Source organism: Poromitra crassiceps (genome assembly GCF_964638095.1).
Source record: "Poromitra crassiceps genome assembly, chromosome: 18".
Classification (NCBI taxonomy): Eukaryota; Metazoa; Chordata; class Actinopteri; order Beryciformes; family Melamphaidae; genus Poromitra; species Poromitra crassiceps.
In genome coordinates, this window is record NC_139636.1 from 9,450,342 (window position 1) to 9,472,841 (window position 22,500).

Here is a 22,500-nt window from a genome sequence, read left to right on the forward strand (position 1 = left end):
AGGTCATCGACTCCTACCAGGTGTGTGTGTGTGTGTGTGTGTGTGTGTGTGTGTGTGTGTGTGTGTGTGTGTGTGTGTGTGTGTGTGTGTGTGTGTGTGTGTGTGTGTGTGTGTGTGTGTGTGTGTGTGTGCGTGCGTGCGTGCGTGTGTGTGTGTTGGGGATGGCGGAGGGAACAAGGCAAGGTATTGGAACTTGATTATGGATTGCAGATAAGGAGGGGCAGTATGGTGTACTGCCCTGTAGGGGGCAGTCTGGTGTACTGCCTGTACGCGAGTACCAGAGTTTTGAATTTGATGCGTGCCGAGATGGGAAGCCAGTAGGGATGTCACAATATATCGTCCCACAATATATCGCGATATCAAAACGTGACAATTAGGGGTGGGAGAAAAAATCGATTCACCTAAGTATCGCGATTTTTAATGTCACGATTTTTTGAATCGATCTTTTATTCCAGAATCGATAATCGCATTTTTTCTGTTTATGTATGAAATGCTCCCACTTTCATCAATCACATAGAGCGCTTCCCTCTGCTCCGTGGCTCATACAGCCAATCATGTACCTTGTTAGTACAAGTGACACGGAAATAGCCAATCATTTAACAGACAAACTCCGAGTGCACCCGCCCCATGACCCGCCCCCACTCACACACAGCAAATCATATCCCTTGATCCAGAGCCGAGAGTCCCGACATTTCCTGGCTGCAGCACTGTCGAGTTGCAGGAAAATAGACAGTTTGTGTTGTACTCTGAAAGGGTTTCCCCCCCCCTTGAATCAAATTGTACATTATCAGCTTTATTTTAGCAAGAAAAAGTAGCGCGAGACCCATTCCTGGCTAATGATTGAGTCTCGCATTTTGGTCCTCCGCTGACGCCACTCGTTTGATCTCACCCGGCGTTACAAATAATTCGATGTGGTTGAGTTTCAATTCGTGTTAACGTAACGTGTCAACATGTATCCTATCTATTAATAAGCGCCCGGGAAATTAACGTTAATGTTAAGACACCAATTTCACAAATACGGACGTCTGCAACGTTACTTTACGGAATGGCATCCGCAGCTCAATTCGCTTCTGTCAGCAGAGACAAAGTTGAATTGTTGGAAAGGATTTACTTGTACTTTGGGACAGGAAGAATAACTAATTGTGTCATCTATTGAGCACACAGCTTATGACTTTATGTCTTCTGCTTGGGCGGAGAGTCTTGATGCGTATATAAAACTGATATGGAGAAATGTACCGCATTTTCAGCGAGGCAAGGCTTTTTCTCGTCCAACCACCGGCGCGCGGTCCCCAGCGCAGTCGCCCTACAGCCATACAGCCTATGGCATATTTGTAGCAGCAAAACCCAGGCTTTTCCACACCTCTGATTCACCTAACGTTAACACTACAACCCTGAAATACACGTTACCAAACGTTCTTTTAGAAGGCTGGCAACGTTAGGCTGTCATCAAAGTAAAACGTCACCATGTCTGTAAATTACTGCTTGCAGTTGCACTCATGTCTGTGTGTGTGTGACAAATTAGACCTACCTGTGTGCCTTGAAAATAAGGTGGTTCAAAATAAAGTGGCTAAATGCAACCTTTTTCTTCTCATGTTTTTTGTTTATTAATTAAAATTATCAATAATTATCGATATAGACTGATATGAAAGATGTTATATCAATATGCTTTTTAACTATATCGCCCAGCCCTACTCATGCTATAATATACAGTCTCTAGAAGTGTATGATTCAACTTTTCCCATGTTCTAATCTAGTGTAAAAAAACAAACTGAAAAAAGAAAAGAAAAAATAAACTAAAATCGCAATAAATCGTAATATCGAATCGCAATAATCGTAGAATTGCAATACTTAAGAATCGCAATATATATCGAATCGGCACCCAAGTATCGTGATAGTATCGAATCGGGAGATAAGTGAATCGGCACAGCCCTAGTGACAATATGTATCGTTGAGATGAAATCTCATATCGCGAGAAAAACAAGCTGAACATGGTGGCACTGATCTGCATCTGATTGCATGCTCGCTTTCCTTTTCATTGCTTTGTTTGAACAGACCCCTCATCTGTTCAAATGTGCGTTACAGACACGGAGGATGAAAATGGTGAAATTACTCAAATTAGCGTGGAGGATGCCCCCTCAACTTACAAATCGATCGCAAAAAAATATTGTTAAAATATCGTATCGTTATCGTGAACCCAATATCGTGTATCGTATCGTATCGTGAACTGAGTGTATCGTGACACCCCTAGAAGCCAGTGAAGGGACCGGAAGAGGGGAGTGACATGAGATAATTTAGGTTGAACACCAGACGTTCTGGAAGAGCTGCAAAAGTCTGATGGCAGAGCCAGGGAGCCCAGCCAGAAGAACGTTGCAGTAGTCCAGACGGGAGATGACAAGTTCCTGGACCAGGAGTTGTGTTGCTTCCCCCGTGAGAAACGAACAGATTTTACGGATGTTGTACCTAGAGGAGCGGGTAGTCGCTGCAATGTAGGCAGAGCTGGACAGCTGGTTGTCTTCATTATAAGCATTATGATCACTTCTCATTATACAAATTCTCAGTGTTATAACAGTAATTCATCTTGATCCATGTCTCAAACTACGCCATGTTGGGTCCTTGAATTTGTGGGAATTGGGTCTGAAAAGTCCTGAATTTTATGTTTAACAAGGTTGCCATTGTTTGTTCTTTCCTTGCCTTTTCCTTGCTCAGCTCCCTGAAATCAGCGCAAATTCCCGTTTTCCATGATTTTCTTTTCATCTCAGTCAAATTACGCTGAAGGATCTGAAGGTCTAACACACCTTTACTGAGATGTAGTAACATCTCGTGCGCTTCAGGCCCTCCACAGAGGGAGGTCGCTGCTCTTAGGACAATATACTGAGAAACAATTCACTGGGCCACTACTTCGCAACGACTGGACCCAAAGAGGTAACTGGAGCACACGATTCACTGGAAAATAATTTAATAACAGGTGCAAAGACTAAAGTGTCAACGCACACGTTGTCTTCATCAGAGTCAAAACGGGTTCAGTCGCTGTGAAGTGGCCCATTGAACTGTTTTTCACCTTCGCAGAGACTTTGATTAATCTCTTCTAAATTCACCAGCTCGCCCGGCGAGCCGCTGGCGTGTGTCGATAACTGAGCAGATCCTCTGAGATGTTGATTTGTGCTGCGAGCACACTTTGATTGTGCTCCGACTATGCATATATGATTGGCAGTGTGTTTGAAGAGTGGATGGACTTCTTTCCTCATGGCTGAATTGATGATATCAGTTAGAAGTTGCTGTTTTTCTTCTTCTCTGTCTCTATGATAAAAGAGCATCAGAGCCCGTCTGAGGTGCTGCTGAGCTCGGCGCCTCAGGGGGGTTTGTCTGCCTGACGAAAGCATTTCCTCCAAGAACAGAGAGGAAGGGAGGAGACAGAGACAGTCTGCTTTTTAAGTCTTATCCTATTTTCTGAAACTAGACGTGAGTGAGGGGGGCGCTGAGCTGGATGCAAGCTGTTGATAAGCCAACTGGCTTTTATAAATATTCAGAAATAATTCACTCTGTAAATACCAACAGATGTGAGAGGAGGAGGGTGGACGGGTGGAGGAGGGAGGAAGTTCTTCTCTTTTATCTCTGCTTTGGAGCTTCGATGGCGACGTTTACATGCATGGACCGTACTCCAGTGAAGGTCAGATTCAGGTTAAGATGTCTACATGCACCTCTGACACCCCACGACCAAGTCTTGAACTTACTTAGACTTACTTAGACTTAGAAAACTTTCAGTAAACTCAACTAATTAACTTTGAATAAAGCGGTTAACAGAATATTCCGGGCCACCTGTGCTGTCTTGCCCCAGAAAGCTTACACTGTATTTAGTCGTTGTTATCCTCCAAATGTTCAGCTCAGTGAAATAAAGTTATTTGGGCCCACTTGGCACGGACTCAGGGGAAGAAGACAAAGAGAGAAGGGGGGGGGGGAGGAGGGATGGCAAAACAGAGTGTCGAGTGGAGAACGGGGATTTGGGGACTTTCCTCATTAAGATTTCACTCTGTTCGGCTCTGTGGAAAAGTTTAGCTCGGCACAAAACAGAAAACAACCACAAATTATCAATATAAATTATAAAGTGCAAAGTAATATACCTTTAAGTGACATGTAATAGATAGTGTCCGTGCAATAATGTCCATGTAAAATGTTAATGTAAAATGTCACAAGTTATATTAAGATTCAAGATTCAAGATTTTTATTGTCACTCCATGGTACAAGTATCACGTGTGAAATTCTTGTGCTGTGGACTCCGTTTACAACATAGTACAAATATAACAGGGCATATTAGTGCAAAAACAACAAGAGACACAACAAGCAATAAGACAGTATAGTGATAAGACAAGTCAGAGACAGTGGCATATTCACTGCACATAGGTGCACATGTCGTGTGCATACTTTAGACGTGATTCAACATTTTAAATTCGGCGTATTTGACATACAGGTGCAAATAGTATATTCCTTATTAAACATACAATTAAACTCTGCATTTTAAATTCGGCGTATTTGACATACAGGTGCAAATAGCATATTCCTTATTAAACATACAATTAAACATTAGACATACGTAATGGTAGCAGCTACTGTACGGTACAGTATGGCTACTACACTATTTGTGTATGTTAAGGAGTCTCGTGGCCTGCGGGAAGAAACTGTTCCTCAAGCGATTTGTGCGTGCTTTCGGAACCCTGTATCTTCTCCCTGAGGGTAGCAGGGAGAACAGGCTGTTGTGGGGATGGGTGAGTCTTTGATGATCTTCAGGGACCTCCTGAGGCACCGCTGTTTATACAGTTCATGCAGATCTGGCAACTCACATCCTGTTACGTGCTGGGCCGCGCGTCTCACTCTCCGTAGCGCCCTGCGGTCCATGGTGGTACAGTTCCCGTACCAGGTGGTGAAGCCGCCAGTCAGCAGGCTTTCAATGGTGCCTCTGTAGAAGTCCCTGAGGATTTCTTTCCTTAGCCCAAATTTCTTCAGGCGCTTGAGTCCGTGTATTCGCTGTTGGGCCTTTTTGACAACAGTGGCGGTGTGGCCGGCCCAAGTCAGGTCCTGGTGGATATTGACTCCCAGGTACTTGAAGCTGTCCACCCTTTCCACCACTGTGCCGTTGATGGTGATTGGGGGGGGTGCGCCCCCCCCCCCTCCTGTAGTCTACAATGATCTCCTTGGTCTTGGAGACGTTCAGAGAGAGGTGGTTGTCCTGGCACCATTGTTCCAGGGCCCACACCTCCTCTCTGTAGGCCGTCTCGTCGCTCCCCGAGATCAGCCCAGTCGTGTCACGCAGTCGTGGGTGTAGAGGTCGTACCAGAAGGGGCTGGAGACGCACCCCTGGGGCGCTCCTATGCTGATGGTCAGTGGGGAGGAGGTGAGGTTGCCCACCCTCACCACCTGGCGGCGGTCTGTCAGGAAATCCAGGATCCAGTCGCACATTGCTGTGTTAAGTCCCAGGTCCTTGAGCTTGCATACCAGCCTGGAGGGTACTATGGTGTTGAATGCTGAGCTGTAGTCCACGAACAGCATTCTTACGTAGGTGTCCTTCCCCTCCAGGTGGGACAGGGCGGTGTGGAGCACGTGTGCTACTGCATCCGCTGTGCTCCTGTTGGGGCGGTATGCGAATTGTAGCGGGTCGTGGTCCGGGGGGAGTGTGGGGTGGATCTTTGATATGACCAGCTTTTCGAAGCACTTGCTGGCTATTGGCGTGAGGGCTATTGGGCGCCAGTCGTTGAGGCTGGTCAATTTCTGCTGCTTGGGGATTGGGATGATTGTCGCTGCTTTGAAGCAGGAGGTAGAAAAAGAAAAAGTTTTGTCAAAAAATAGCTATTCTTCTACATTCTATTGTTCTTGTAAATGAAATAATTAAGTTTAACGATTTATTAATTTCCTGGGGACCCCCCGGGATGCCCACAAGGACCCCCTGGTGGTCCCCTGACCCCACGTCGAGAACCACTGATTTAAGCCTCCTATAATCCAAATGTCACCTCTATCATGGCTTCACCGTCAAAGTGCAGTGAGATTTAATTGTCCGTTTGAATGGTTGGTTGAATGACGTCACGGTAGAAAAGCTGGACCAGTCCAATATGTCATTGTACCCATTGTACCCATGGCCCGGAGTCAATTAGGTTCAATTATGGCATTCATTGTGTTCTGGCCAATACTAATTATGGTCATCATTTCCAATCTAATAGTCGTGATCCCTGAAGACAAGCTGCCATGGCACTTCATGTTCTCTCTCTGACTCTCTCTCTTGTCCTGAGCGGTATCTTGGTCTCTCATCATTAGGAGAAGCTCAGAACAAACGTCCACCATGAAATGTGTCTTTGGCGTTTTATTGATGGCTCGACACTGTGCAGATAATGAAGACACTATCCCCTTTTTATAGTGCCCAGTGGTCGTCAGATGTCGTTCCAGTCTCCTCTCTCACACTGTAGCTAAAGGCTTGTGCGGTGGTGAAACATGAAATATTCAGAGGTAGATTAAAATCTCCATTATCCTGAAGACAGCTTAAAGGGAAAGTGGAACTGGCTGCCCAACGTCTTTTCTCTTTCTTACAGCAAAGCCTTTTTGTCATGTAGGAAATAACTATTAAATATACCGTATGTACGATCATACATCACCCACATGCAGAGATGGGCAGTATTTGAAATACTTGTATTTGAAATACGTATTTCAACTACTTTTTTGTATTTTGTAATTTGTATTTGGCTGGGCAGAGAAAAATGAGATGTAATTTGTATCAAGATACTTTCAGATCTTGTATTTTGTGTATTTCAAATACATAAAATACATTTTTCTTTTTATTCTCAAATTGACACATGTAAACATTGACACAGGTTTAAACTAAAGATGGAGAAATTAGTTGTACTAAAAACAACTAAGTGAACTAAACTGAAACCTGATATGAATAAACAGAGAAATTACTTGTACTAAAAAACAACTAACTGGACTGAACTGAAACCTGATTTGAATAGGAGAAATTAGTTGTACTAAAAACAACTAAGTGAACTAAACTGAACTGAAACCTGATATGAAAAGATGGAGAAATAAGGTGTATTGAAAAACAACTAACTGAACTGAAACCTGATGTGAAAAGATGGAGAAATTAGTTGTACTAAAAACAACTAAGTGAACTAAACTGAAACCTGATATGAATAGATGGAGAAATAAGTTGAAAAAACAACTAACTGAACTAAACTGAAACCTGATATGATTCAGAATAGATAGAGAAATAAGTTGTACTGAAAAACAACTAACTGAACTAAACTGAAAGCTGATATGATTCAGAATAGATTGAGAAAGAAGTTGTATTGAAAAACTAACTAACTGAACTAAACTGAAACCTGATGTGAATAGCTGAAGAAATAAGTTGTACTGGAAAAAAAACAACTAACTGAACTATACTAAAACCTGATATGAATAGATTGAGAAATAAGTTGTACTGAAAAAAACCCTAACTGAACTAAACTGAAACCTGATTTGAATAGGAGAAATTAGTTGTACTGAAAAACAACTAACTGTCATAAACCTGATTTGAATAGATGGAGAAATTAGTTATACTGAAAAACTATAACTGAACACCAAAGTACCCTAATGAAAATCAAAAATGTCTTTCTGTTGCTACAATTATGTCTGAGCTTCACTGTGCATAATGATGGCTGTGCAGATTTTGACAGTAGAATGGTGTTACCACTGCTGATAGTGGAAAGTTGTATTCAGTGAGTGATTGTTCTTCAGTAATTATGTTCTAGATAGCCAGGTTGTTTTGGATTTTGTTTATGAAGCAGAAGGAGGGGAAGTCATTTTAAGGATGTAAGGATTTGAACAAGAGTCCAATTTCATGGAAGGCCTTTTTTGTTTGAGATGCAGTTTCTCATCGTTCCTCTCACCGATTCACAATTTCACAACCTTAGACAGGATGTGCATCAGGGCATTCAATTCCTGAAATGTAACCTTTTCTAGTTGTATACATATGTTTGCACGTTAAATAAATACTGTGACGACAAGTTACTGACATGGTGGTGAATGTGGAGTTGTTTAAAGGGGACCTACTATGCCTTTTACCTATTTCAGTTATTTATATATTGTGTTATGATGTCAGATATCTATGGCTAAACATAGTCAAAGTTCCAAAACTTGAGGTTAACATGCAGAAATGCTGCCTTTAAGTCAAAAGCCCTCACAGAAGGTGATTAACAGCTGAGCTGAAGGAGAAATTAGTTCTACTGAAAAACAACTAAAACTAAAATGGAAGAACTGCAGTGTGTTAGGGAGTACACATACTGTGACAGAGGACTAAAGAGAGGATTTACTGTCTAAGGAAACCAGAAAATTTCACTTTTGAATAGCTGAAATCAGAGAATTAGGACATTTTCCTTAAAGAAATGTCTCTAAATGATTAATAGATCATCAAAATAGGCAATTAATTTAATATTTGGCAATTCATCTATGAATTGACTAATCGTTGCAGCTCTTTATAAGTTTTTATAAAATGTATTTTCATGTATTTTCAAAATACAAAATACGTATTTGTATCTCAAATACATTTTCAGACAGGTATTTTGTGTTTGTATTGTGATACATTTTTTGAGCAAGTATTTGTAATTTGTATCAAAATACTTTATGATGTATTTTCGCCCATCTCTGCCCACATGCAGCAAAGTGCCTGAGATGTCCATCACCCCATTTACACCTGGTTTTTTTAAATGTGACCTGTATCCAGATAACTTATCTGGATACAGGTCACATTTAAAAAACAGGTTTAAATGGGGTGTAAAAGATCTGAACACAGTGAGTGCGTTTACATGCAGACAATAAACAGTTTATTAGCGGATTTCTGGAGTTACCTGATTATTCAAATGGTCATGTAAACAGCATAAACCGATAAGCTTTATCCGTTTATGGCCGTTATCAGGTTATGAATAAACCGATAAACATACCTAGGTTTTTGGCCAATAACCTGTCTTTTCAGTGCATGTATACAACGTATCAGGTTTCTTGTGGGTTTATACATCTGCACATGTACAAGTTGCATGTAAAAAGTTGAATTACCGCCGCCTTCTGGAGAGAAATCCGACTAATTGACTGAATCATGTAAACCCGGGTTTTTTCTATTGTCGGATTATTAAAGTGCATGTAAACGCAGAAATCAGATTATTGCCATAAACTGATTACTCACAGTTATCAGTTTATTGGTGTGCATGTAAACGCACTCAATGTGAGCCAGACTACTTCCAGATGTGGTCATGAGGTTCTGATCACATCCTGATCACGATGCATGTACACCTCGCATTAGCATGCATTTTTCCTTATCCAGACCAGATAACATCCAGATAACTTATCCGGATACAGGTCACATTTAAAAACCACGTGTAAATGGGGTGCATTTCTGGCGTAGCATTCTCCATTTGCGCTAATCACGGCGGGACGCCCACATGTAAAGTTATGACACAAATCTCCATTCCCTGATGGTTTTCTTCTGATGTTATATGTATCTAAGCCTGTAATGTCAAACATTTGTAGCAAATGTCAGTAATGTTATCCGTCAAGAAGAGAAATCAGATCATAGGACACCACAATGTTTCCACTGAAGGCACTTCTTTTGGATATAGATTCTCTCGTTCTCTCCTCAGAGTGTGATCCCTCTCATCCGGCCGTACGTGTCAATCTATTGTCTGTCCAGCTGACTGCTAGTCAATACATGCCCTCCGGAGGTGCTGTGCTGAAGACCTCATGCCTTGCTTTGTGTGTGTTTAAGCTGTGCACTCTCTCTTTAGTGACTTTGTCAATACACTGCAACAATGTTCTGTCTCCGTGCAGACAGACAAGGTTATATTGGACAGGCCAGTGTAACGATGATTGATTGTTATTGGCAGAGAGATGCTCCACCCTCTCTGGAAGGTCACTATATCAAAATATTATTGGCAGTGGCTTTGAAAAAGTTTAAATCGATCAAGTTGACCGCCTACCGATCCAATGGAGCGGCCAAATGGAGCGGGCAGGGTTTTTTGGAGGCTATATCGGCTTTTAGAAACGCACGGATGCAGAAACGATCGCCGGCGTGCACGTACTAATAAAACGGAGAACACGGAAAAAAGATGCTTTAGGAAAGTGCAGCATAACTGCCGCTTGGCATACTGTAACAACAGCGAGAGGTCAGAGGCAGGGTTCGAGTTATGGGGGGACCTATGGGGTCTTGGACCCCATAGCTAGAGTCTGGGACCCCATAGTCCAGAACACCTGTGGGACCCCCACAAATATAACTTTTTTATTTTTATTTATTTTTTCCTTTTTTGTGTTCCAAATAACACATTTTTCGATGGAAGAATTATTATTATTTATGTTAACTAGATAAATAGGCTAAATAAGAAACATGTTTTCAGTTTTCCCAAAACAACCGTTTGAATTGTTGTGTGAAATAGGCTGCATTTCACCTCCAAGCCACCATGTGCCGCCCATGAGCGCGTGTTCTACTGCTACAACCAAGTTGCAGGGAGAAGAAGCCACAACATGCAACCATCACGTGATGTAAACAGCCGCCTGAGCCAACAAGATCTTATTAATCTTTAGTATAGCGTTATCATGCCACTGAAGAAAAGGCTGAAGCTGCCAACGGGGTGTACAAGCCTGGATAGCTTCGGTTTCAGAAAGAAACAAAGAACGACTTCAGACAAGGGACAACGACCTGTTAGTGCAACAGCTAGGTTGCTACCAGCTAGTAGGTAAGCTAACGTTATGGTCTGATGATGAGGCGTGATTTCTAACCCCACATAAGATAAGCAATAACCACGCCCTGTGGCGCCGGGATTGGCCAGGAGCATTGAAGCTTGGGACTAAAGCACCTGGGGTTTTTCATCTTTTAAAATAAAGATGTTTAAAAAACTATTGCTTGTTACATTTTCAGTGCTGTACCTTTTCTCTGGGTAAGAATTGAGCTTGAAATTAACGATATGATATATTATATTATATGAGCTATGAACGTGAACACAACACTGTTTATATTATTGCATGTTTTTGTAGATTGTGTACATTGTGTAGATTACAATTATTATGCTTATTATTATTATTACTATGCTAAGGAAGGTAGGTGACCATAATTCATTTCAATGTCCGCTCTCGAAATCGCTGTCCGTTCTCAAGAGCTATTCAGTTGGTTCATGAAATCGCTGGGCTGCGTGCCCTCCAGTGTTGCTCCTGGCCAATCCCGGCGCCACAGGGCGTGGTTATTGCTTATCCTATGTGGGGTTAGAAATCACGCTGAGAGGAGAGGAGAGGAGTCTGAGATTTTTCATTTTGTAAGTATTACGCCTACAGTTGTTTTTGTTCTAACAAGATGCTGCTACTGTATCTGCTGAAATATGCTGCTGTTTGTTGCAATTTGTTTTTCATTCACAAGTTCTTGATTACCTGTGCACAAGGGGTTTGTTCGTAAGGTTAGCCTACTCTGGTAACTTCCGGTCTGTTGTTGCTATGCAACGGTAGCGTAGGGGATGGCTGCCCCATTCATCTGTTTTCTTCTTGTTGTTGTTTTTAGATAGCGTTTCTTGCTGAGTGCAGAGAACTGCTCGGAAAGCAAATTGTATGAGCATTATGTATTTATTTTTGTAGTTTTTGATTTATAAGTGCAGAGACAGAGTTAAATAAATGTTAATTTAAGTTAAGCAATTTTGTCTCATTTGTAAAATTAAATTGTTGTATTTTATCAGATGCAAGTGTAAGACTGAATAATAACATCATACAACAGTCTAAACCGAATGTTAATTTAAAATTAGATATTCCTCTAAATCTGGCTTCAAACGGCCACAATTTGAGGAAAAAACGGCCCAATCTTTTTTTTAGGGGGACCCCATAGCTATCTGACTATAACTCGAACCCTGGTCAGAGGTCAGCACGAGACAGATGGAAAGTGGGGATTCCAAATAGGCTTTTACAGGAACCACAGAGCCAAGCGAGGCACACAAACAAACCAATAGCAAAGTCAACATTTGCTATGGAAGAACAAACAGACACAGCGATCAGCTGGGCCACATGTTCACAAGGATTTAATGTCAAACATTATTTTCTTATTAAGCTCAATTAGGGTGACAATGAATGGTAATGAGATGGAAAATGGGAGAGGGGAACACAGAGAGAGAGAGAGAGAGAGAGAGAGAGAGAGAGAGAGAGAGAGAGAAGCGCAGGGCTTATCTACGCTGAGCCCGGGTCGGTTTGAGAGCTGTAATTGGCTTAGAGTGAGAGAGGAAAGACAGAATGCGAAGCGATAAATAACAGTCTTGTTTACACAGGTAGAGAGATGACCCCTCAGTAATGCAGGTCATCCCAACAGTAAGTGCAGTGGGTCGACTGTGCGTGCTGCCATTGGTGATGCTGACATTTGAGGCCGACCGAAAGCATACGGCGCTTCCATTAACCGCTACAAACAGTGCAGCCGCCATTGTTTGACCACTGAATTGTCGATGATAAGTTAACGTCTGTCCTAGTTTGTGTTTCTTTCTGATATCAGGCCCTGAGGTGCCTCGATAGCATGTCATGCTAATGGATTATAAAACAAAACTGAGCCTGTTTCTCAGGGCGACAAACCATGCACCTTTTAAAATACTAGGCATGGCGCGCGCGCTGTTCATGTTGTCTTTGGGAGAAAAAAGCAGCATCATGCTGTGAACAAAATGAATAAATAAGTCCGGTTATCTGTTGTGGGTCATGTTTTTGGCCGATGTCCTGTGTCCTGTGTCCTGTGTCCTGTGTCCTGTGTGCAGGGTCCAGGGCTGCAGCCTGTGAGTGGCAGTAGAAAGCTGCAGTCTCCCTTGTGATGTCCTTTGACAGCAGATCTGAAAGGCAGCACTCTCTGTTCCCTCTCTACCTCCCTCTCCTGTCTGTCATGCCACAGTACTCCGTGACATAGGAACGGCAACCATACCATGCCAAGACTAGGGATGCCAGTGGCGACAAATTTTCCCGCCGTTTAAACGGAAATTTCAATGGCGACTAGTCTTATTTCTAGCTGCCACGATGCCTTATGGGTGCTTCTTCCGGGTGTAATCCTCCCAGCCCCCAAATCAAGCAAATCAGGTCCAGCTTGGCAAAAATCTCGTCGATAAATATCCAGAGTTGCTCAAAGAGCAACAGAAATAGCGGATGTGATAGATAAAATTATTACATTCCCTCAAATAAGTCGTCAAACCAGTCTTATTTATTGTGACAAGCAACTCACCCCCCCCCCCCACCCCCCGAGTTTTAACGACTTGTTAAAACGCGCTGGGAGGGTGGGCGGGGTTAACGTTTTTTGATTGTTGCAGCTTGTGCATTAACGAGGAAATGCGCAAGTTGCAACAATCAAGTCACATTAAACCGGACCTTGTACCCATAATTATTTTACAGCGGGGCATTCAAAAATAAGGTGGATAAGTAAGAAAACACTCCGAAAACTGGCAAAACTTAGTGCAATTTAGGTCGCTTTCACATATAAACTGTTTGGTCCACTTTAAACGTGCCAGAGTTCGTTTCCTTGGATAGTCCGCTTAGTTTGGGGTGGTGTGAAAGCTCAAATGAACTCTGGGGCGGAACAAACAAGCAAACTCTGGTCCGCTTGAAAACGTGGGTCTCGGTTCGTTACGTTACAGCCAATGCTCCACTCCCACTAACACATGCCTGGTCTGTTTACATCCAGCCATTAGAGGAGGGGGCTACAGTAACAGTAGTGGCTGGTAAAGAGTAGACGCAACAGCTCCCGCCCGCATTGTTTATTAATATGATCATTTAATTATCGTTTAACCCACTAGTTTTTCTCGTGCCGACTAGTGAGGGAGTGGGCCTTTAAACGTTTAACCAACTAGTCATCGGCATCCCTAGCCAAGAGCCATGCACAATACGGCACACGCAGCTCCCAGTGCCTAGAAAACCACCAGTTACCAGTTAGAAACCAGTTAGCAGTTACCAGTTAGAAAATCTAAACACTCATATTATAGAGAGCCAAAGTGGAACGTCACTTCCTGCTTCAGCACTGTACCAGAGATTTTTACCCGCCATTTATTTTCCCATAGACATTTCTTAAAATGCTTATAAAAATTGTTTTACTTGTTCAAACCAAACGGTTCAGATATACTATTTAGAAACAGGAGAGACCACATAACATTTCACTCTAACCAAAATGTAAAAAAATGCGGGTTTAAAGAAAATGTTTTTTGATGTACGGTAAATGTTTTTTTAGGTTTTGGTTCGAGTGAAATGTTCTACAGTGCTGAAGCAGGAAGTAGGCGGTCACGTTGCCTCTCTATTATGTACTTGTATTTGAAAGCTATTTGAGCACTTATTAGGCTACCTACTCTTGCTTACGTAGTCAGAAGCGCAGGGCTTTTGTAGTGTGAATGGGGGGCCGGGGGGTTGGGGAGGGGAGGGGCACGGCCCTCCTCCACCCACCACATCCCTCACATTGGCTTTTGCTAGTTTGCAATTTGCTCCGGATCAACCCCCCCCGTCCCGAAGAAAAAAGGACAGACGACATACTTACCTCCTCTGAGCACATACTGTACACAGATGTTATTAAAGCATTTCACGACAGGTTCTCTCAGATATGCGTTAAACTTCTTAAGTCGACAAGTATTAAATTGCTTTAAGCCTTTCAGTTTTGCAGACAAGACTTTTTTTTTTTGCTAATTCAGTGACTTTGCTGGATTTGATTAGAATCCTTATACCTCACAGTACACAGACCTGACTGATGCCTGTACAAACGTGTTGTTTAATCAATTTTCACAGTTGCTGCTTCTCTTTCTGTCTGTCCCGTTTGACCTGCTCCTCTCTGGATGCTGCTTCTCTTTCTACTGTAGGTGTCAGAGAGGCAGCACTTTTTTTATTAAGCCTCGAAGGTGCTGAGGTGTAAGAACAGTGACTTGGTGCGGGGAGATCCAGTGGTTAGACCCGCTGGTATTTACATTGTGTGTGTGTGTGTGTGTGTGTGTGTGTGTGTGTGTGTGTGCGCGCGTGTGCGCGTGCGCCCGCGCGTGTGCCTGAACACGTACTGCACGCTCCAATGTGTTCATGTATGATGTCATCTACAGGGCTCGAAGTCAAACATGTCCGCTCGGCCGATACGAGTGATTTAGGGAATGGGCGAGTCAGAAATAGAACAGGAACTAGGCCGCTTGGCAAGTGAGATGTTCTGAACTGAAACTATAGAGAAATCCCATAATCAAACATTCACTTAACGGAAAACTCATGAATGCATGAATGACATCACTGGCATCAACTTTAACTCAATTTCAACTCTCAATAACATTCAAACCAAATGAATGCCTGCAAACTGTTTACAGTTTTGGATATGTGTGCGATATCCAAATGCTAATAAATCAGCATTTATGTTTTTAGTGAAGGTCTCTTTTAACACATTCACTGCCAGCCGTTTTTCAAAACTGTAGTTAGCTTCTGCCAGAGGGTTTTTTTGAGGATTCTGGCTCATCTTTCAAGAGCCGAGGATTTGTTTCTGTTAGGATTTTGTGAACACACAATATCTCAAAAGAACTACCGGTAATAGAATGTGTGCTTTCTCTGTCTAAAAGAGTTAGTTTGTAGAGTTAGTAGTTATGTAAGCATTAGCAGTTGAATACAGCATGGTTTCAGCGTCTGTAAATTTATTCTGAGATAAACGGCTTTTTGTGAAATTCGATAGAACAGTCACTTTAACCATTCATTTTTGGCATCAGTAAGACGTCAGACATCTAAACAATAGTTTTGAACAGTAATTTCCTCCATAACAGCAGGAAACACCCTTTTCCTTCAAACTCCTCCCTCCGTGTGTGTTCTTCTTGGCTGCAGCGAGCGTGTCACAAGCTCGTTGCTGCTGCTGCTGTAACCTCGCGTCACCAGCTCACTGCTTTGCTGCTGCTGTGCCTGTCTGCCTGTCTGCCTGGCGGCCGCTGGGCAAGTCTGGATGGATGGGCTCGCTCGTTTCTTGAGGTTCTGAGAGCTTTGATAGAGCTTTTGCGATTCTGGTCTTATTTATGCTGCGTGTTTCAAAGTGTGTTCCACCCGTAATCTATTATGCAAATTTGCAAAACCCCACCGCCAGCTCCCACCGCGAAAGCGTTTTCGCCAATCCATTTTCATGAGAATGGCTTCCTGACACTGCTTTTTGCTTGCCTTCCTCTAGAATGGAGAGCACTGTCGCCACTTAGTGGGTCGGTGGAATGGGTTGTACACGTTCGGTCGCTCCAATATTTTTATAGGAGACGTGGGGGGCATTGATCCACGTAGCACCGTCAAATTTTTTTTTTTTTTTTTTTTACGTCTCAACTCGTCATTGGCAGTGAACCGTTGGAATTTTTTTGACGAGTCAACTCGCCATTGGCAGTGAACGTGTTAAGACACCAGTGTGGACAGACACCAACAAAGCTCAGCTGAGGTCAAATGAAGCAACCATCTCTCTGTTTGCTAACAGAACCACAAAGCAAAATGCATGCATCCATGTGTCTCACTCTCCTCCACCAGGAGGAGGGATGGAAATTGGAATTACGGTGTGGAAGTTATTGCCTTTAAAATTCCAAAATTGTAACCAATAGTAACTATAGTGCCCCCTCAGGCCGATTGTGGAAATATTTATGGAGCTAGTGATGGTTACCAATATCTCTCATTGGGCCAAATTTGATGTCTCTGTGATGTACCAACTCACAGGAACTTGCGCCAACGCGGACACCTCAGTAAGTGTTCTGGACTGACTGACTGACTGACTGACTGAAGCCTGGGACATACTCCACGAAGGCAGCGTGAGGCGGAGCTCCGCAGACTGGGACAGAGGGGTTCATACTCGAAGCGGCGCTCGCTCCGAAACGCCAGGGGGCGACAAACAACACTCCCCCGAGGGAATGACTCACCCGAGCAGGCTGCTGTCATCAACTCAGTGACGGAGACTGAGACTGTCCTTTTTGTTTTTTTTTACCACCAGGTGACGTCTAGTCAATGTTGACTCAACTTTATTGGTAGAAAGATTGACTTGAACAAATCAGGAGTTGTTACAAACCCTGACACACACAGACACACTCTAATGACCTGTTCATTTGCAGCAGGTGTGACTGTATATGAGGCCGAGGCCTGAGACAGCTGAAGCCTGTTGTCCAAATCCCACTCCTGTTTTCTGCTTGGCTGGACTGTCATTTCCGAGAGCACACAGGGAGACAGTCCTGATGTGCCTGAGTAAACCCCCCCACCACCAACGTAATAGCTCTTTCCTATAAGAAATAGAACCACCACACTTTCCTGCCTTGGGGGTCACACAGTGCACACAGGGCCACACAGTGCACACAGGGCCACACAGTGCACACAGGGTCACACAGTGCACACGGGGTCACACAGTGCACACAGGGTCACACAGTGCACACGGGGTCACACAGTGCACACAGGGCCACACAGTGCACACAGGGCCACACAGTGCACACAGGGTCACACAGTGCACTGCCCTGATAACACCTGTGCTCTTATCATTATAATAACTAGGAATTGAGTGTGCGTCACGCGCTCCTTTCTAGCATCTCACTGAACTGGCAGTGCTCATTTCTACTGTGCCTCGTTGGTTTGGCCTCAACACACTGAGCATGCTCGGCCGCCGCGCAACCTGGCCCGCTGTTGTGCGGTGCGCCGCGGAAACCGTCCCCCGCCCAATTATATTAGTAAGATTATAACTAGACTTCTTTATGGTGGAGACTCAGACCATCATCTAATGCAGGGGTGTCCACAATGTTTTGCCTTGCGAGCTACTTTTAAAATGACCAACTCAACATGATGTACCAACCCGACCGCCCCTTCCCCAAAAATCTGAAAATAGATGAAAATTAGGGCTGTGCCGATTCACTTATCTCCCGATTCGATACTATCACGATACTTGGGTGCCGATTCGATATATATTGCGATTCTTAAGTATTGCAATTCTACGATTATTGCGATTCGATATTACGATTTATTGTGATTTTTGTTTCTTTTTTTCTTTTCTTTTTTCAGTTTGTTTGCTTTTTACACTAGATTAGAACATGGGAAAAGTTGAATCATACACTAGACTGTATATTATATATCATGAGTAGGGCTGGGCGATATAGTTAAAAACAGGGGCGGACTGGGATCATAATTCAGGCCGGGCATTAGATACCAAGCAGGCCAGGCCGATATGGGCCGACGTTTGAAGCCCAAAGATGCACCCACTTTAACCCTGAAGTGTAATTATTACTTCAGACTAACTAATAAAGTAATAAAACCACTAGTAAACCAGTAGGCGGCGCCTGGCCTGCTGTTCAGTGAGTGGCCTGACTGCGGGCACACAAAAAAATAAAATAATTTTTTTTTTTTTTTTTTTTTTTTTTTTTTTTTTTGCTTTTGCGATTATCGATTCTGGAATAAAAGATCGATTCAAAAAATCGTGACATTAAAAATCGCGATACTTAGGTGAATCGATTTTTTCTCCCACCCCTAATGAAAATACATTAAAAATGTACCTGACATTACTGCAGGACTAACCATCTATCGATCTATCTATCTATCTATCTATCTATCTATCTATCTATCTATCTATCTATCTATCTATCTATCTATTTCTCTCTCTTTCTCCCCCTCTCTTTCCTCCGCTCTGTTCCTCTCTCTTGTCAAGGCTATGACCAAAACAGATGCCGAGTTTAAAGAGGAGATTTGCACCGTGGTGAAGTTAGTTTTAGGTTGGATCAGACAGACATTGGGCCCTATCGACGTAAAAGCGCTAATTTAGTGCTTGTGTTTAACGCCCGGCGCGGCGCAAATTGAAGCCCATCCGCTTTGTTATTCTCCCTGCCACGCTAAATGCCTGTGCGCTCGGGGCAAAGCTTCAAATGGGCGTGTTTAACAAGAAGTATTCACAGGTGTGGCCATGCGCCAGCTGGGTGTTAGATCAATCAAACCAATCAAAGTGGCCGATCCCATCCCCTTTAAAAGCCACATGCATTAGCGCCATTAGTGCTATCATCATGGCAGGCCAACAAAGCCAAGCAGCAGAAGCGAGGAAGCGTGCGGCCAAATTCACTGCAGATGAGATGGCCATTCTCGTATGGGAGGTGATATATCCTTCCACCATCGATTCTGAATAGCTATAAAACAACCCCCTTACTCACCCATTCATCCATCCATGCATATCTATCCAGGTCCAGATAAACACAGAGGAATAAGCACGCGGACCAGCAGAGCTCGGTCTGCTCTAATCTAAACTATTCTATTCTAATCTTCTATTCTAACGAAATACTCTGGTTAATCTATTTTGTTAACCTTTTACCCTTTCAAAATCAGACCATCAAAAATAGTGTGCTCACACACACACACACACACACACACACACACACACACACACACACACACACACCTGCTATTTGTTCTGTTTTTCAGTACAGTTCTCGCATGCAGCTGCCTGCGGGCATTGAAGGGTGGAAATGAGATTGCTTGCAGAAAAAAATAGATACTGACAATTCTCGAATGAATTGCTGGACGAAACAGGTCGGATTTAATTTAAATAAATCAATAGAAACAAATGAAAAAAGCTGATCACGAAAATTGGTGCTGGGGGAATGAAATTCCATTTGAAAGACATCAAAGGCATCACTTCGCTCACCGGCTGCGCGTAACCTTCCCAGGGACCAGTGAACATACTGTAAGTATGGTGTTTTATTTTTTTTTATTTTTTTTTATTTTGCCTATTTATTTATTGTATTCCATTCTAAACTTAGAAAGGTAGTAGGGCAGAAAGGTAAGGCTGGTTTTCTTGTTGGCCCTAGCAACAGTCCCATCAATGGCGGACAAAAGGAGATTGATTGATACCTTAGGAGAGCAGGGGGCTATTTTGTACCGCGGTACACCAGGGAGAGGCTTTGTGACTCTTTCAACACTTTTCAGAAGCAGGATTATTTCTTATTTTGCCAGACGGCCAGCTGAACGAAAAGATCCTTTCTATCATTTTCTACCTTCTCCATATTTTTAATTCACTCCTTTTCATGTCCCATCTTTCGTTCAATCTCTCTCCTTACAAAGAGCCATCTATTTATATCTGTCTCACATCCCAAGGGTTTGCTTTACCTTTGATGTAATGAGGAACATCTCAGATCAGTGCCACTCTGTTCATCTGTTTGAGAAACAGGAGAGAAACCCACATGTAACTAAGTGCAAACTGATATTTCAAGAGCATTTGTGTTTGTTGAAATAAGAGCACATTAAAGTGTTTCAATAATTTACCATTCTTCAGATGTATAATCATGATGATTAAGAGTAACAAGCCTTTTTAATATCACGGCACAGAGTTAGCCAGTTTACAGCCAGATGAGCCCCTGTCTAGATGAATTACCGGATGCTAATCCACACAATTTAACGTCAGCGAATTCATGCGGACTCCCAGGGCTTATCTGGATAGTAAGTTGTCTAGCTATAATAGCAATTCATCCACGTTAGCAATCAAGTTAAAACCACAATATCGCAATTATATTTGTCACAGTAATTTTGTGCGCCAAACTTTTTTGAGGGTGGATAATTATTCAGTTCAATTGAAAATGAGCAGAAACTCAATGACTACAATGCATGCTTAGGAAAACAGTCACTGTGTTCAATAAATACATAGTGTTTCTGATACTGCAACAAGATTAGAGGATTTTGGCAGGAAGTACTGTAGCGATATTTGCTCCTCCTCTCCAGGCTCCATTGGGGGTTTTGAGAAAATTGGAATTGCGCTTTCATATAATTTTGTGTCTCTGATTGTTTCATATTTCAGACATTCACATAGAGATCAGATTCGACCTCCATGTGGTTCACAATGCTGACATTGCCTGTCAGTGTTGTATGGGTTTAATGGCATAAAGTTGTGGTTTCCCTCTGCAGAAGAGACTCAAACATCACTCTGCATGTGTTGTTTATCATTGAGCTCCCTCTCTTTCAATGAGGTTGCATATTAAAATAGCCATGGTAGATACAGCAGATGCAGACAGCACTGCCGGCAGGTGTTTCCCAGAGAAGCTGATGCCTTGAATCTTTGCTGATGCCTTGAGGTCTAAGCTTTGAGAGGAACAGAGGAAAAGGTGCAATTCTTGTCAGAGAAAAAACATCACCTCTGTTGTCATCACACCTTGCTTTACTGTAGCTCACAGGGAAAAAACACGATAGAAAGTGTAGGGAATTTGAATGAAGTTGAGTGAAAGGCTTCTCTCCACCAGTGTACATGCTGTGATACTGCATCGACATCATAAAACTGTTGTTCTTTGAAGCAGTTTTCAGTAGTTGAAGGCATGTTTCTTTGTTGCGTATCGGTTTTTCTTACTTGAACACCGTGGATACAGTAGGTGGTGCTCTGCTGAAACTCCCTGAGGGGAGAGTCATCATGCCATCTATGATAGCAAATATTTTGAGAGCTTACAGCAAAACACTCTCACTGTTTGACTTCTAACAGTCAATCACATACTCCTCCCCATCATTTGGCGGTCAAGGTTTCTGAGTTCAGATGCACTTCCATGATGCCTCTGCTCCTGGATATTCCACACTGATCTGACCAATCAAAGACACCCTCTGCAGAGTGAGGCAGTGCAGCCAGGTTCATAGTGAGCAGATTAACAAACCCCCCCCCCCCCCCACCCTCCCCCCTTTCCCTCACCGTTTCCAGGGGAGCAGATTGAAGTGAGTTTGAGGGGAGGGAAGCGCCCCCTCCTGGGCTCGATCTGAACCGCAGCAAGGTGGGAGCAGGGCTACTGTGAGGTGGAGCACGGCCCGCCGTTAGAGGCTGAGCTGCAGGAGTGTTTTGGAGGTGCGGTGTCCTCTTCACCTGAGGAGAGATGTTTCCCTGGGATCTTAAGAACACCACAGGCAGGCAGGGTCCTCTTCACCTGAGATCTGGAGGAGAGATGTTTCCCTGGGATCTTCAGAACACCACAGGCAGGCAGGGTCTTTATGAATCCCCTCCCCAGCTATAAGGAGGACTGCTTGAAAGGCTCAGGAGGAGATGAATGCTGGCTGAATGTGAAATGAGGCCTGACCCGGGGGCGCTTCTCAGTACTTCCCTTTCACTCTTCCTCTTCTTATCATGTTTAAAGCTGTGATAGCGCTGCTCCGGCTCAGCCACCCTATCCCCTGGGCGGCCATGACACTATAGGCTGAGAGCCCCAATTGACACCGCCACCTCCACCTAACCCCCCTCCCCTGTAATCAACCCAGCTTCTCATCTGGCCACAAAGGCCTTTCAAGACTCAGAGCTATGAGGTATCCATGGAGACAGATGGAGAGGAGAGGAATATGGAGAAGGAGGAGAATATTTCATTTTGGATTGGAGGGGTTAAGGATTAAGGAAGAGAAGCAGAGGTGGAGAGAGATACTTGAGACCCGTGATGCTCGGAGAACACAGAGACACAGAACGGCGCCCTCTATAGGAGGGGCTGGATCGGTAATGAGTCGTCATCTCCTCTGTGATGGCCATTATCCCCCTGCCTTTTAATAAGTCATCTTCCTCCAAATGAAATC

At 43.3% G+C, this 22,500-nt stretch overlaps 1 protein-coding gene across 1 annotated transcript in view; it reads left to right on the forward strand.

Annotated features, from left to right (window-relative positions):
- LOC310792915 (cadherin-13-like) overlaps nucleotides 1–22,500 on the forward strand; it is a gene marked incomplete at both ends in the record, with an annotated part of 254,334 nt that overhangs the window by 41,151 nt on the left and 190,683 nt on the right. The window contains one exon of the mRNA XM_083654682.1: nucleotides 1–20. This exon is cut by the window's left edge and continues 133 nt beyond it. Within this exon, the coding sequence (XP_083510808.1) occupies nucleotides 1–20 (20 nt within the window). The remainder of the gene's footprint in view (nucleotides 21–22,500) is intronic.